The following is a 15,277-nucleotide window of genomic DNA, read 5'->3' as shown; positions in this document are numbered from 1 at the left end:
ATACATACTACTTAGTAGTGGTTATACTAGATTGGAAGAATGAAGATCTACGCATACATTAAATTCGCATATTTCGGATGAGATAGATATATGTATTTGAAAATAGTGTTCAATGTATTGTTATTTTATAATAATTCATTAAGATAGAATTCGGTTAATTTCTTATACTATGAAATTTCAGTTTCGATAATATACTGTTTCTGGTATTCGGTTCATTTATTAACAAATCTTCCTATCCTCTGAACAACTACTATAATCTATGCTGGAAATGTTGAAGGAGATCGATTTAGCGATGCGATCTTTTCTTAGTCTGTGTGATTTTGATAGAAATTTTAGCTAATAGAATAATAATAAAACAGATCCTTTCTATAAATTTATTTAATAAAGAATTAATCTAAATATAATTTTATATTACTGAGTAAGCTAGTGATGCTCTCATTTGTAGAAAATAGAACTTTGCTTTGTTATTGTGTAGTATTTGACTCATAAGGTGTAGAGTCCTAATTATCAACTATTTTCTCTGCATAATGGCTGCTCTATGTTTTTTATTTTGTTTTCAAATTTCAATAACAATTATTGATTAACAAATAAAGAGTATTTTTGTGCAAAATGAGTGGATTGTTAGTGTGCCGCATGTGTTTGGCATCTGAAGATGTCAAATTGTGCTCATTGTCTAAGTACAAACTTGTAGAAGCTTATGAATTTGTTACTGGAAGTCAAGTAAGTATTTTTTTGTAAATTTACTATGCTGTAAATGAGAACTGTTTAGAGAGGAAGAGAAATTGATAATATGATAATGAATAATTAAATATTTTCAGGAAATTAAGTTAAATTATTAAATTAATTGAGAAACATATAGTTATTTTAAATTTTTAAATTTCCCATTAAGTTTCCAGCAATCTCTACAGTCCCCTTATTTCAAAAATTTAAGCTTTCTGGCTTATACAAACAAGCATACATATATATAATATTAATTGTTGCAGATTTTAGATGATATGCTTCCATCATACATTTGTATGTACTGCTCAGCACTTTTACATAAACTATTATCATTTAAAGAGATGTGTCTACAATCACAAGAGTTATTGAAATATTTCTGCAATGACTTAAAGGATGGGAAGGTTGGTTTTTATCAATACATATTGGTATTGTAAGTTGAATGATACCAAAGAAATGTCATATTGTTACCTCTATATTGCTGTAGTATTTTATGAGTATGTTTAAGATTACTTGATATTATTTGACTTCAGAACACACACAATTAATAATTATAAAAGTTAATCTACATAACAGTTATAGATATATATTAAAGGATAAGTTGAATGTATAAATTAATTTTCATTTAAAATTATTTTGCTTTTGCTGATGGTGCATTACTTCAATTATATTGTAAATTTTTACACTTTTAATTTTTTGTTTTCAGCTCCAATTAACTGAACTAAAAAAGCTATCACCCACTACAGTTAATCAATACACAACTATCTTTACTGACCACATTATAAATATTGAATATACAGAACCTGTTATAAAAGAAGAAGTAGAGCTAAAGGAAGAATTTGAGCCAAAAAGAAAGAAAAAAAGAAAGTCCCCTAAAGTGAAAGAACTTCCTTTTTTAAAACTAGAAGATGATGACTTTCATGATGACTTTGAAGAGAAAAATGATTGCGATGATTTTAATGTAGAAATGGTTATTTTGACTAAACAAGAGCAGATTGCAGAGATAGAAGCAAGGAAAGTGTCTGTAAACTATGTAAATTCTTTGTACCAATGTGATAAATGTTATAAGGGATTTATAACCGAGGCTACATATAAAAACCATATGGTCAGACATGATACTGTAAGTATTTTTAGTAAATTGTAATCATTACTGTGAATATATATAGATAAATATGTTACATGTACTAATGAAACATCAAAGTTAAAAAAGTCCAAAGATAAGCTTCAGAGTTTTAAATGTAAGAGTCAGAGGTCTGATAAATAAAAAACATCAATCAATCTCATTTAAAAGGCATGTTTGCTAATCTAATATATAAAATTCTCGTGTCGCGGTGTTTGTGGTTAAACTCCTCCGAAACGGCTTGACCGATTCTCATGAAATTTTGTGTGCATATTGGGTATGTCTGAGAATCAGACAACATCTATTATTCATGCCCCTAAATGTTAAGGGTAATCCACCCCAATTTTTTTTTTTTAGTTTTTAGATATATGTATTATTATTTTTTTATGATACAGCATTAAAAAATACATACAACCCCTAATTTTCACCCCTCTACGATCAACCCCTATTTTTTATTATAAATTATATACATGGCAAAACGATGTTTGCCAGGTCAGCTAGTTTTATATAAATAAACATAGGACAAGGTGGTGTGATCTTAAAACTAGTCAGACTGAAAGGCAATAATACAAAAAATCTAAATATTCATCTGAATTAATTTATAAAGGATCATCAAGGATCACTGGTTTTGAAGATTAACAACCCTTATGGAACAAAAAAAGTAAAAACATTTTAGTCTTATTCCTCTTCTATTTTTGGTTAAATTTTTTATTGTTATGACAATAGACTATAGAGTCTTTTAATGATATGTATAGATAGAAGAAAAACCAGTACAGGTGGATATTTTTTTAGAGCAGAGGCGAGCATATATGTGATGTGTGTTTGTGTGTGTGGGGTGAAGCAAAGTCATTGCGCAGTCACATGGTCACAGCACATGAGAGGAAATATATTTGCAAGCTTTGCAACTATGTCTCTAGGTCTACGTGAGTATATTTTTATGGCAGATTATATATTTTGAAAAACAACACTTTTAATATCGCTTTAAAAAAATATTAAAAACATAGAAAAACACTTTTTTAACGGATTTGAAGTTATGTTTTATTATAAACACCGCCACCGTGGTCACCGTGACCACGCACGGTGTAAAGCACGCGAAACGTCGGTTAAATTTAAAATTATGTAAAATCATTGTAAATTTATAATAAAACATAACTTCAAATCCGTTAAAAAAGTGTTTTTCTATCTAAAAGTTATGTCAATAAAAGACAATACTATATTGAAAACATCTTAAAGAAGCTGGGACATGTAAGTTAATGGAAAAGGATTCATAATAAAATTATGAATCCAATGACGTAGAAAAAATTTACTTTGTAGGTATGACTGTTGGTGTTTTGTTTATTTAAAAAAAAAGTTATTAGCCCTGCCAGAACACAAGAAGAGACTGCAAGCAATATTTAAAAAAAAGTTGTGGTTTTCGAGCGTGTGTATTGTGAATAATATATTTTTGCTTTGTTTTTAGAAATCGCGCGAGGGAACACAGCCAATGGCATAACGGACGAACCTTTGACTGTAAAACTTGTGGACAGTCATTCTCGTAAGTATGTTGTATTCAAAACAAAAAGACGTAACCATGGAAACGAACATCTTTAGTCTACGTTTTATAATGAGGCTGATGTAGTTCATATAATATGTTTTTCATAATAACTATTTAACTGTGTATTCCGTGGGCGTTTGTATGGACATCCCCAAAGAAAACTGTTGAAACAGTGGCGTAACTATACCATCTGGGGCCCCATAGCAAATTCTTTTGATGGGGCCCTATCAGTAAAAATCGAAACGTTGTACTACAGTTTAATTTTAATAAACTTCGAGATTTTCAGCGTACTCAATTACACATTGTATATGTCCCACTAATGGCCATAGGCCTCCTCTCTTAGGCGAGAGGGAATGGTCTGTAGTCCCCACGATAGCCCAATGCGTATTGGAGACTTCACATTCATGCATAGAACATCTCTTGGGCAGGGGCCCTCTTGGGTCGGGGGCCCGTGGCATTTTGCCAGCCCTGCCACCCTATTGTTACGCCACCGTGTTGAAACTAAAACGTTTTTGTATTTATTTTGTATAGAATACTATTAGGTCCTTACATTTGAAATTGGCGATTTGTCACCGCGATTGCTTTCAGAAAGTCAACAAGCTACCTGACGCATTCCCGCTTACAACATCCCACGAATAATTCTTGCGATATCTGTGGGGAATCTTTCTTAGGGGAGTATGGGCTTAATTTGCATAAGAGGAAGGCTCACGCCGATTCAGATGAGGTAAGGAAATGTTTTTATCAAAACTGTAATTCTATATACGGCCTGTATTTATGGACCTATTACCTGGCCTGACAGTATTCGGTGAATTAAAGCAGAAAACTATAACTTTTAAGGTAGCATCAACAGCGTGCATCAGGCACAGAAGGCTGGCTGTGAAAAATTACTTTTCGACAAGTGGGACGCACTAACTTTAAAGGAATTTGTAAAAATTACTTTTCGACAAGTGGGACGCACTAACTTTAAAGGAAATTGTAAAAATTACTTTTCGACAAGTGGGACCCACTAACTTTAAAGGAATTTGTAAAAATTACTTTTCGACAAGTGGGACCCACTAACTTTAAAGGAATTTGTAAAAATTACTTTTCGACAAGTGGGACCCACTAACTTTAAAGGAATTTGTAAAAATTACTTTTCGACAAGTGGGACCGCCTAACTTTAAAGGAATTTGTAAAAATTACTTTTCGACAAGTGGGACCGCCTAACTTTAAAGGAATTTGTAAAAATTACTTTTCGACAAGTGGGACCCACTAACTTTAAAGGAATTTGTAAAAATTACTTTTCGACAAGTGGGACCGCCTAACTTTAAAGGAATTTGTAAAAATTACTTTTCGACAAGTGGGACCCACTAACTTTAAAGGAATTTGTAAAAATTACTTTTCGACAAGTGGGACCCACTAACTTTAAAGGAATTTGTAAAAATTACTTTTCGACAAGTGGGACCGCCTAACTTTAAAGGAATTTGTAAAAATTACTTTTCCACAAGTGGGACCCACTAACGCTAAAGGATTTTGTATGGGAATGACATCAGCTCACGATAGGTCACGTGATCATTTTCATACAAATTCGATTGGCAATAATTCGTTGGTCACGACTGTCGAAGACGGCTAAACCAATTCGAGATTTTTTTTAAATAATTAATTTAATATTATTCCTTGAACTCTACTTGTTTTTATGGAGGGAAAAATTGCACGGAAATTTCTACAAAATAGTTTTTTTTTCGGAATAGCGAACAGTCTAGAAGGTAGCATAGAGACAAATTGTCTAAAGCTTCTTATTTAGGGCTAATTTCACCAAACTCAGATAAGTTTTATTCCAAGGAATTAACCCTGGAATAGCAAATTTTACATTTCACCAACTACTTAACCTGAGAATAAAACGTTATTCCAAGGATAAGATTTATACGCCCAATTTTGAACGAATACGGAGATATTCCTTGGTTAAAAATGGCCGCCATGTCATGTCAGCTGTCAGGATTCATAGAATTTATTATTTTAAGATAAAACTAAACAATAAAGAAACAACTTTTTCATTTATATTTATTTTATTAACTACAATTTTATTAAAGTTAAGTCTGTAATATAACATAACAATATACTTAAATCTAATGAGATAACCTATTTTAGGTTGGTTTTCTATTTATTCTTCGATGTTTCATTTGTGCAAAAAGATTTCGTGTTTTGATTTTCTCCCGTTTTAATATTTCATTTTTAATTTTTATTTCAACTTCAAATTTTTTTTTCCTTCCTCTCTCTCCTCAGCAGCAAAATTCATTTGCATTTGTACAGGTTTTATTTTAATTTTATGTAACTCTTCTAAAGTTGAAGAAACCGGTAAAGTAGGTCTGCGTCTGCTGCTCCAATTTTTCTTTTGAGTGAGAGGGGTATTTCCAGCATCCTCTACAGATATTAAAGCACAGTCATCAATATCCATATCCAAGGCAAGAGGCGTCGATTTAGCTGGCTGAACCACAGGCTGAACTGACTGTGCATGCAGAGGAGCAGATTTCTGAGATTGCAGTATCTTTGGGGTGTAGTCTCCCCAATCAGCAGCACAGTCACCTTGTGATTTATCATTATCGCAGGTAAAATTTGCAGCATCAATATCCAAGTCAAGAGGCGTTGACTTGGTCACAGTGGTGTTCGGCACAAATATGCCTGATACATCTGAAATTTTAACTGTAGCCAATGTTTCATTTTCTTTCAATATAAAATTATCGCAATCATATGGATTTTCGAGTCCAACAGCAACTGTTGAAATAAGACCCAAGATCCGGGTAAATAACGGGTCGTCAGATTTAGGCTTTGCAGGTCCCCCACCTAAACAAAAAATCAAATATAGTTAAGAATGTCACAGTACCACCATAGGTTTATCATGAAGATGCTTTTAGCTGCGAAAATAAGCATGTAAAATGATAAAATGATTTTACCTGTTTGAATCATGTACTGCCTTGCAGCAGCAGATTCTTTTTTGGTGAATTTTTTTAAGCTTTCCCATTGTGCCTTTAAATTTTCCGCGGTTCTGTGGCTGAAACTGGTTTGCGAATTGAATTCATTGGATATTTTAATCCACTCAGCATTTTTTTCTTTCATGGTTACTGCGTCGGTACGCTTGTTTTCCACTATCTTAAAATGGTCAGTTATCAGATCTACCAGTAACATCTTCTCTGGCATTTGCCAGTTAGGACTTCTTTTTCTATCGGTCATTATCATGAACGATATTGTTTCTGTTATTTATTTTCTTCTTTCAAATCAAAACGAAAATAAACACTCAGGCAAAACAAAGCTTCTATGACCTGACCACAGATTACAAAGTAGGTTCCATGACAGCTTCAAACTGACGTATAATCCAACTAAAGTAAAAAGTTCCATTTAACCTTCATGTTCTTTAAAGAAATTGCACATTTAATTTGTTTTCATTATACACTCATTCGTTCGTTCACTCAATATACACTTCCACAGATAAGCAAAACGGCTATTCCAAAGAATAGCTAATCTGATACTAGTTTATCGGATGTTTTACATGGTGAAATGTAAAGTGAGTTATCTGGGATTAAATTCAAGCGAATATGTTTATCCTTGGTATAGCTATTCTCGGATAACTACGACATTGGTGAAATCAGCCCTTAAACTTGTTTATAAAGAAATAATGCCCAAGGTACAGATACATAAATCTGATAATGTGCATGCGATAGATAATAAAATTTATATTAATAATTATTGTGTTCAAAGAAATAATGATGATGGCTCATTGGTCTAGTGGTTAGTACCCCTGACTGCGAATCCATGGGTCCCGGGTTCGATCCCCGGCTGAGGCAAACATCGATGTGATGAGCATTTGGTGTTGTGCTTAGGTTTTGGGTGTTTAGATATGTATTTATATGTGTTAGGTCTATCTATGTATAATATGTATGTATATCCGTTGCCTAGTACCCATAACACAAGCTTCACCAGCTTAGCATGGGACTAGGTCAATTGGTGTGAATTGTCCAATCATAAAAAATTTTTGAATCAATACAATGATTTATTTATTTTATATTAAGCTACCCTTTACTTAGCCTATATTTTTAATAGCTACATATACCAACATATGAAAAATTTGCTAAGAATAATATAAATAACATGTTCAAAGAATTAAAAAAAAGGGTGCGTGTACTTATGTACGCGCGTAAGAAGTTATGCTTCTTTGGCATTATTAAAAATAGTTTTTGATTGCTTGCTAATAATTAATTACAATTAAATAATCAAAGACTGGAAAATGAGTCAGTATAGTCAATAAAGTTCAGTTTACATTTGAAAAATTTAATAAATAAATATTTATTATTATTCTCTTACATTAAGTGTAACATAAATTCTATTATTATTCGAATGTTGTTTTTAAATTATGTCCAATGCCGTAGCATCTTCAGTGGGCAACTTCATTCTGTTAATTTTTTGTCACGGTGCGCATCGTAAAATTTCAATCTCATTAATTTTTCATAACGCGCCTAAAGAAGTATAACTTCAAACATACTCATATGGTCCAACCGTCTTCGGGTGAGCTTAGCAACATATTTTGCGATTCATTTTTATTTATATTAAATTATTTCAGGTGATAAATGACAATGAATCATGTGAAAGGTGTGGAGTCGAGTTTTCAAGTAAAGAGGCTGTTAAACGTCATCTAGAATGTTCTACGAATGGTGAATGTACCAATTTGTGGTAAGTTCTTCTTTTTTTCTTCTTAATTGTTGTTATCAGCCTCCTGTCACACGCCGTCGTCTTTTTGGGTCAAAGGCAGGCCGGTTTCCTCGCGATGTTTTCCTTCGACGTTCGAGCGAATGTTTAATGCGCACATAGAAAGAAAGTCCATTAGTGCACTATCGAGTCGGGGCTCGAACCTACTACCTCAGGGATGAGAATCGCTTCACGCTTCGAAATTAAGTTAAATTGCTTTTCCATTATTTCAGTTCGTGTGTGAAATGCGGTGAAAGTTTTGAAACGGAGGAATTGCTGGACAAACATATGAAGGAACATCCCGAGGAGGGCAACACGTGTCTTGAGGTAAAATCAAAAGCGATTTAAAATAAATTTCACTTTCTCTTTGTATTGTTAGACATATGAAACGTTTTTTTTTTTTTAAATTATTGACGTCGCATTAATTAAATTGATTGAGGACGGCAACACACCCGCTAACCCGGTTATCATTTAAAAAAAAAAATTGTTTTTATAGAACAACTTCCAATGTCACAGGGCTCTTGAGTGCGTTGGCTGCCTTTTAAATTAGAAACCTATTATAAATAGGGGGTTACATAAACTATGGCCTTAGATTTCTGTATGTTTCTTCAAGAAAATAATAGGTGAACCAGTAGATTTTTGGTTCCTCGCGATGTTTTTTACGAGCTAGTGTTAGTGCGCACAAATATACGTAAAGCCGTGATGTGAACGCGCGACCATTTTTATTATACAGTGTGATTGAATCCAAACAATCTATATTCAGGCATTTCTTTATCACGTGATATTCTTTGCTCTGTCTTTTGTCTATGGGTAGCCTCATAATAAATGTAGGTCAATTTCTGATTGTAATATTGCAGTGTAACAAAAAGTTCGCGAACGAGCGCTCGTACTCAACACACGTGGAACGCGTGCATCTTGGTATCAAAATGAAACAGACGCCGAAACGCGTGACGCGCGAACGACGTCTCTGTGCTGCCAGGTCTTGCGTTTGCGAGATTTGTGGGAAATCGTGTACTGTAAGTACTTTTGTTTGTGATATAGTGTTTGTGGAGGAAGGTAGGTGCTGGCCTTCAATCTAAAAAGAAGGACCCTGGGCTAGTCTAGCTAGTCTAACTACTGATTGGCCCGAAGGCCCCGGTGGCTAAAGCTTAGGTTTCCTAGAAAAGCGGTGCCGTTATCTAACGGCCGTAATGTAACGTTGGGTGACGTCACCCATACGTTGTCTATAAATAACATCGGAGTAGGTTTAGAGAACGTTGAGTGTCACTGTAACGTCAAATAGCGGTGTTGTCTTTTCATGACGGCCGTCATAGCGGTGATAAACATTAGTTCAACGTTTTTCGCGTGTAGCGGTGCCCATATTTAATTGATACAATGAGTGGAAACGTGACTTGGACGAGCGTAAATGATTGTTTATTCGCATTATGTTAAAAAGACGGCTGTTATTAACAACCGGCAAATGACGGCCGTTAGTTAACGGCACCGCTTTTCTAGAAAACCTAAGCTTTAAGTCCAGAAATTGTATATTGACATCATTATTAGGGTAGAATAAATTTAAATATTTAAGACCAATATTGTTTTCCTGGCCGACTCTCTCACGGTGGCTATCTATTGAGACTCGCCATTGCCGGAGGCATATATAAAATATAAAATTCGATCTAATTGCACCGTTCAACTAATTTAAAGTGTATAAATTTAATTTTTGAAGTGAAACTTCTTTAGGCGCATGAGGGCAAAGTTTTTACGGATGAAACGCAAAAATAATAATTTGAGCGTCACGAGGATGTGCAGCGTTTTTGTCGAAGAAAAGGGAGAGAGTGATTGAGACCGATTGAGAGAGATTGAGAAGGGGGAATTACCTCATAGAAATTATATTTTTAAAATTAAAATTTCGTAGAGAGAATTTATGAAATATTAGTATTTTATATTTTATTCAAAATAGTTTATTGAAATCACAAATGACGAATTATAAATTAAAATTCCACGTGTTTTTATTATCGAAGATAAATAAAAAAAAAAAAATTTGTATTAATTTTCGACACCTTTAATATTTTAATGACAATTTAATTCATTAAATTCCTAACATATATTCCTTTTTCCCTCCCTCTAAGTCTCGGAAATCTAAAGTTTTAGATTTGTATAAATATGAACAAGACTTAAAAATTAGTTTGCCAAAGCAGTTTCACTTCTAGCATGTGTACTTTGTACGCACGCACTGTTTTATTAACTAAGAGGACACGTGTATATAAGCATATATACAGGGTGGTTAAAAAGTCGTGGATCAAACGCAAATAGGGGATAGATCAGGTATAACTTAATATAATCTTCAGTACACTCAATAAACAACTATAAATGATGAGTCTAACGCAAGGACTCATCAGTACCAATCTAGTGGATATTATGAAAAAGATACAGTATGTAGAATTTTGATAAGAATTAGTAAATAAAGTCAATTTTCTTATAAAAACGCAAAATAAATTATAACTCTGCAGGGGTTGAGCTAAGAGACCTCCCTTAGAACAATTTTTTGCAGCTGATGACCTCACCTATCCCCTATTTGCGTTTGATCCACGACGTTTTGGCCATCCTGTATATACTACGATGAGAAGGCCAGGCACTAGAACTCAGTACATAAGCGTATTAATTATCCAATAGTTTCTCTAATCGGTCATTTACTTAACAGATTAAAACGTTAGCACAATTATGTATATGCATTTGCGACATAAGTATTTTAATTTGATTTACTGTATCAAATTTTCTTTAGAATAACACATCGCTTGTGGCTCATCAGAGAATACATTCCGGTGAGAAACCGTTTCACTGTAGCGAGTGTCCCAAGAAGTTTAGTGTCTACCAACGGTTGCAGGTAAACAAATTGAAATGTATTTTTTGTTAAAATTATTACAAAAAAATGGCGATAAAAAAATCGTGACTTGGGATCAAATTTCTGTGCCTTTACGTTTTGGATTAGACTTGCCGGTATCTTCATGCTGTTTTCCGTCACCGTACGATACGAATTTTGAATAGAAAGATGTCTATGAACTCTTAAACATGAGGTCCTGAATCAGGACTTGCACACCAATGCTTTTTGTCCGCATCTATACACTCACTGGTACGAGGTAAAATATCGTGAGGCCAGCCTTTGACAAAAAAGTCGATGGCGCGAAAAAAATATCAAAAAGCAGATACACAAAACATGCCAAGACCAAAAGCTGTTGCGCCATATTTTTATTTAATGGTTTAAATAAAAGCGATACAGGTTTTGTAATGAATTCAACTTTTTAAATAACTTTTAGAATATACAGGGTTGTCTGGAAGTGGTCGCTTATACATGATTGACCTTTGCAATGTTTTTTTAAATTGGTTCATGTAATAAAGTAATAATAAACTGTCAAAATTTTAAAAATACAGGAAATATAACAAGTAAATGATTTTACGTATAAATTACAGATTCATCTACGTACGCATACGGGCGAGTGCCCGTACCCGTGTACGCAATGCCCGAAGGCGTTTAAACACAAAGCTGCGCTCAATAGACATTTTAGAGTAAGTGTTATAAAGAAGTCTTTTACAAGGTTTAAACGTATAGTTATAACAATTATTTTGAAATTGAAATTATTCCGACATTAGGCATTGGTCTTTTATTCCACCCGTATCCCCTCGACGTCCACCATTCCACCACTGTCCGCACCACCACTATGTGGAATCAGAAACCCGCTGAAGTATTTCTGAACCAAACCGTATTTCAAGAAAAGAGCGTACGAATTATTAAAAGGCCTACAACGCACTCGCGAGCCCTCTGGCATTGGGAGAGTCTATGGGCGGTGGTATCACTTAACATCAGATGAGTACCGTTCTATAAAAACAAAAAAAAGTTGGTCAGTGTTAATCTGTCTTTTAATAAAGAAATTATTATTTTGCATAAAATTTGATCGAAATTGTATATATTATGACATGTGACTCAAATAAAACTTTTTATGGCTCGAAATAGTTTTGTGTAAGGTTAAGAAATGTCAATGTCAAGTTTTAGTAAAACGTCAAACTTACAGGTCCACAGCGGGGTTAAGCCGTACGCGTGCTCGTACTGCGGCAAAGCGTTTTCACAATCGAACTCGATGAAGATGCATGTCAACACCGTACACTTGAAGCTTCCAACCCCTTACAGACGGAAAAATCGAAATACACACCCTTTTTGATAATAAATTATTAAGAACTACTTGTTTTTTTTTACCTGTGGAAATATCTCCAGTTCTTCCTACAGTCAACCTGATCAGCGTAATTTACTAGTTACTTGTCAACTGAATTGAGTTGCGTGATTAATAATTTGTTCACAGACTTATACAGAAACATTGCATTTGTACCTAAAGATAACGAAGAACTTAATGGTCTTTGGTTAAAAGTTTTAAGTTTAAAAAGAAGAAAATTTTGTCTTTAACTTCAGCAATTGAAATTGATTTGACAGGTTTTTTAACCGTAATGTAATGAAGTGGAAATCAGAATGGGACAGACTTTGATTTTTGGTACGAGGTGATGTATTAAACTAGGGGGCTTATACAAGATGCCTTGACTAAGGACCCAAAAACAATGATTGATTTGCTGGGTATCTACTATCAAATCTAAGGCAAACTCTTACGCCGTCAGATGTGGTCATTATTAAGAAAAATATCAATAATGTATCACTTTTGAACAAGAAAACTGCACCTATCAAGAGAATTACATTTCGGCTGTTCAGAAAAAAATATGATTACTATTTTAAACCGACTATAATTACGACGTACGTACGTAATTACTTCTTAGACGTACTTTTTTGAACTAAATTTGAGATTTCGCTGGCCCCTGGGAACACAGTCGTAAAAGTAAAATCTATTATTTGAAAATTAGACATCCGTGTGCTTTTTATAATAAAATATTTTGCAAGAATTAAAAAAAAATTACAGTTATAGTTCATCACCCAAGGAAGTCAAAAATTACAAAACATTAAAACAGTCGTAAATCGTAATAGTAGTGCTTTACGACTTTGTTCTTCAAGGCAAGCTATTTATACTTAATTGTTTTCGTGGCCGCGACTAGATATCGAAGTAATAATTCTTTTGGATAGAAAGTTAAATTAAATTAATTTAAATTTAACAATTTATCTAAAATTCAGATCAGATTAATTATTATGACTTATTTATTTCCAACACACAAATATACAGTATTTTTTTAAGTAATAATAAAAAGAAAATTAAAACAAATATAAAAAGTTTGGTCCCTGTGGCAGTGTACCTTTGACGCTGGCAGCATTTCCTCGCTGTATTGCGATATTTATTCCTTGAGCGAAGAAAGTACTATCTACCAGGCGCTAACTAAAATCTTTAATTAGCGCCTGTGCACTTGAACCCCACAGCCCAAGAGTACATACATACAGACTCTCTATGTTTTAGCCGTTTATTTTCGGCCTGCTTTGCGGCTGCCCCATCTTTTTTGCTTTTCCGAGGGAGGTGAGACGGCTAACGTGTCCACACAAGTAGTATCCCATACCAAAGCCCGTCCCATTTTCCAAGGGATCAACGACATCCCATCATCCATCTCATCACATTATTATGACTAAGTTTTTATTTTGTATAAGATTTATTTTCTTTGAAAAGGTTGCCTGGAACGGATCGCTAAGTAGCGATAAATATCTTTTCAGTTAAATAGTCAATTATTATTTAACTTTTGTATGTGTAATAAATGTGAATAAATAAATAATAATAAATTCGAGCCTATTCTGACGTTTATGCAATACATAGGCTGCACTAAAAGTATCGGTGTCAAATTCGCGGAGAATACTTCGAAAAGCATATAATACATTTTTAAATAGTAATGTTGTGTCACTTCCTTGATTCCCGATATTTTCAGTGCCTCCCTCGTACACGCGAAAGTCAGACAATATTGAAAACACCTAGCATAATTTAGTCTACGAATATAAACATCTTCCGCCTCCGTACTTTGTTTATGGAAAAGGCGTAGGCCTTGGCTGCGAATAAATAAAATAAAAGTAAAACAATAATTTTGTCAAAGAAGGCCAATCGCCTCCACAATTCGCAACGAGAACATATATACTAGATTTTCGTTCAGTGTCCCTAGATTTGTATTATGGGGAAACTCTGCCCAAAACTATATTGGAATGTATTTAATCACAAGGACATGGAGATAGTTAAATATCATCCGAATCGCTGATGTCGTAATATTGAAAGCGTGAGGTCGCGACATTGAATTGAGGCTAACTTGTTTTCTAGTGATGTGTGTGTATCGATAGTTTGAATAAATAACAATCAAAGTCTTTTATACGGATACAAAAGTTTTTACAATGATAAACCGGCAACGCACTTGCGAGCTCTTTGGAAATGTGAGTGTCTATATATAATGTATAACAGATACTTCTCATCCGCTTGCCAAGTGCCAAAGGTCTACCCCACCCTCGCCATTCACTTTCATTGCGCGAATTACATTCGGTACCCTAAAGTACATCGCTGACATCGCGGCACGTGAATGGTGAATGTGCCGGCTTCGAGGAATTGCTCTGCTGATCCAGCATTTACCGCGTTTAACATTCTAATTCAATAAAATATGTTTGATCATTCCATTCGTATCTAGCATCGATAACGGATGTAGTTTTGTAATTTAATTATAAGTTTATTAATATATATAGTTAATAAAGTACTAAGCTAATTATTGTTTTTTTTGGGAGTCCGGGTTGTCGAATTCGTAATTCGCGCCATAAATTTCCCATTATGTTTATAATTATATCGTCTCTTCACTTATGTGGCCATTATAATACGCTTTCCGTACGTGGGCACTGTTCTGTCATATTTTTGGACCATTTCTCCTTACTACCTCGTATAACTTGCCCCCACTTAAGACTTAATAGTCGTTTGATGACAGTTTCTACCGTATCTGTAATCTAATACAGCCTTAGTACAAAACGTGGACTTAATATGGTATCGTGTTTGTTGTTTACTATGATGTTATCATGTCACGTGAATGTTAGCAGTGTGCATGAAGTAAACATCGTAACTTTGGTAACAAACGGTACTCTAAGAAACTGAATTTAAAAAATGTGATTTGCTTTAACCAAACACAAGTTTGTATAATAAACTGTAATCAAACGTTAGCAATAAAGACTCACTGAACCTTCCATTTAAATATATATTTTATTTTTAATATTA

The 15,277-nt window shown here is 33.9% G+C and overlaps 1 protein-coding gene and 1 long non-coding RNA gene across 2 annotated transcripts; one reads left to right on the top strand and one right to left on the bottom strand.

The window, feature by feature from the left end:
• The first annotated feature begins 295 nt into the window (after positions 1–295).
• Positions 296–12,303, top strand: LOC125061196 (zinc finger protein ZFP2-like). Its single transcript, XM_047666440.1, has 12 exons — positions 296–720; positions 984–1,121; positions 1,424–1,837; positions 2,630–2,760; positions 3,297–3,371; positions 3,960–4,095; positions 7,963–8,072; positions 8,321–8,414; positions 8,945–9,103; positions 10,852–10,953; positions 11,538–11,633; positions 12,137–12,303. The coding sequence occupies exons 1-12, from the start codon at positions 610–612 to the stop codon at positions 12,281–12,283; spliced, it is 1,713 nt and encodes a 570-aa protein (XP_047522396.1). The 5' UTR covers positions 296–609; the 3' UTR covers positions 12,284–12,303.
• On the bottom strand, positions 5,143–7,004 carry LOC125061199. The gene is made up of 2 exons (XR_007119003.1): positions 6,302–7,004; positions 5,143–6,191 (listed from the first exon to the last, which is right to left on the bottom strand). It is a non-coding gene; the product is annotated as an uncharacterized LOC125061199 (long non-coding RNA).
• Positions 12,304–15,277: the final 2,974 nt, after the last annotated feature.

This window comes from Pieris napi, chromosome 23, assembly GCF_905475465.1.
Source record: "Pieris napi chromosome 23, ilPieNapi1.2, whole genome shotgun sequence".
Lineage (NCBI taxonomy): Eukaryota > Metazoa > Arthropoda > Insecta > Lepidoptera > Pieridae > Pieris > Pieris napi.
Note: the sequence above shows the minus strand (reverse complement) of the source record. Positions and strands in the feature narration are given on the sequence as shown.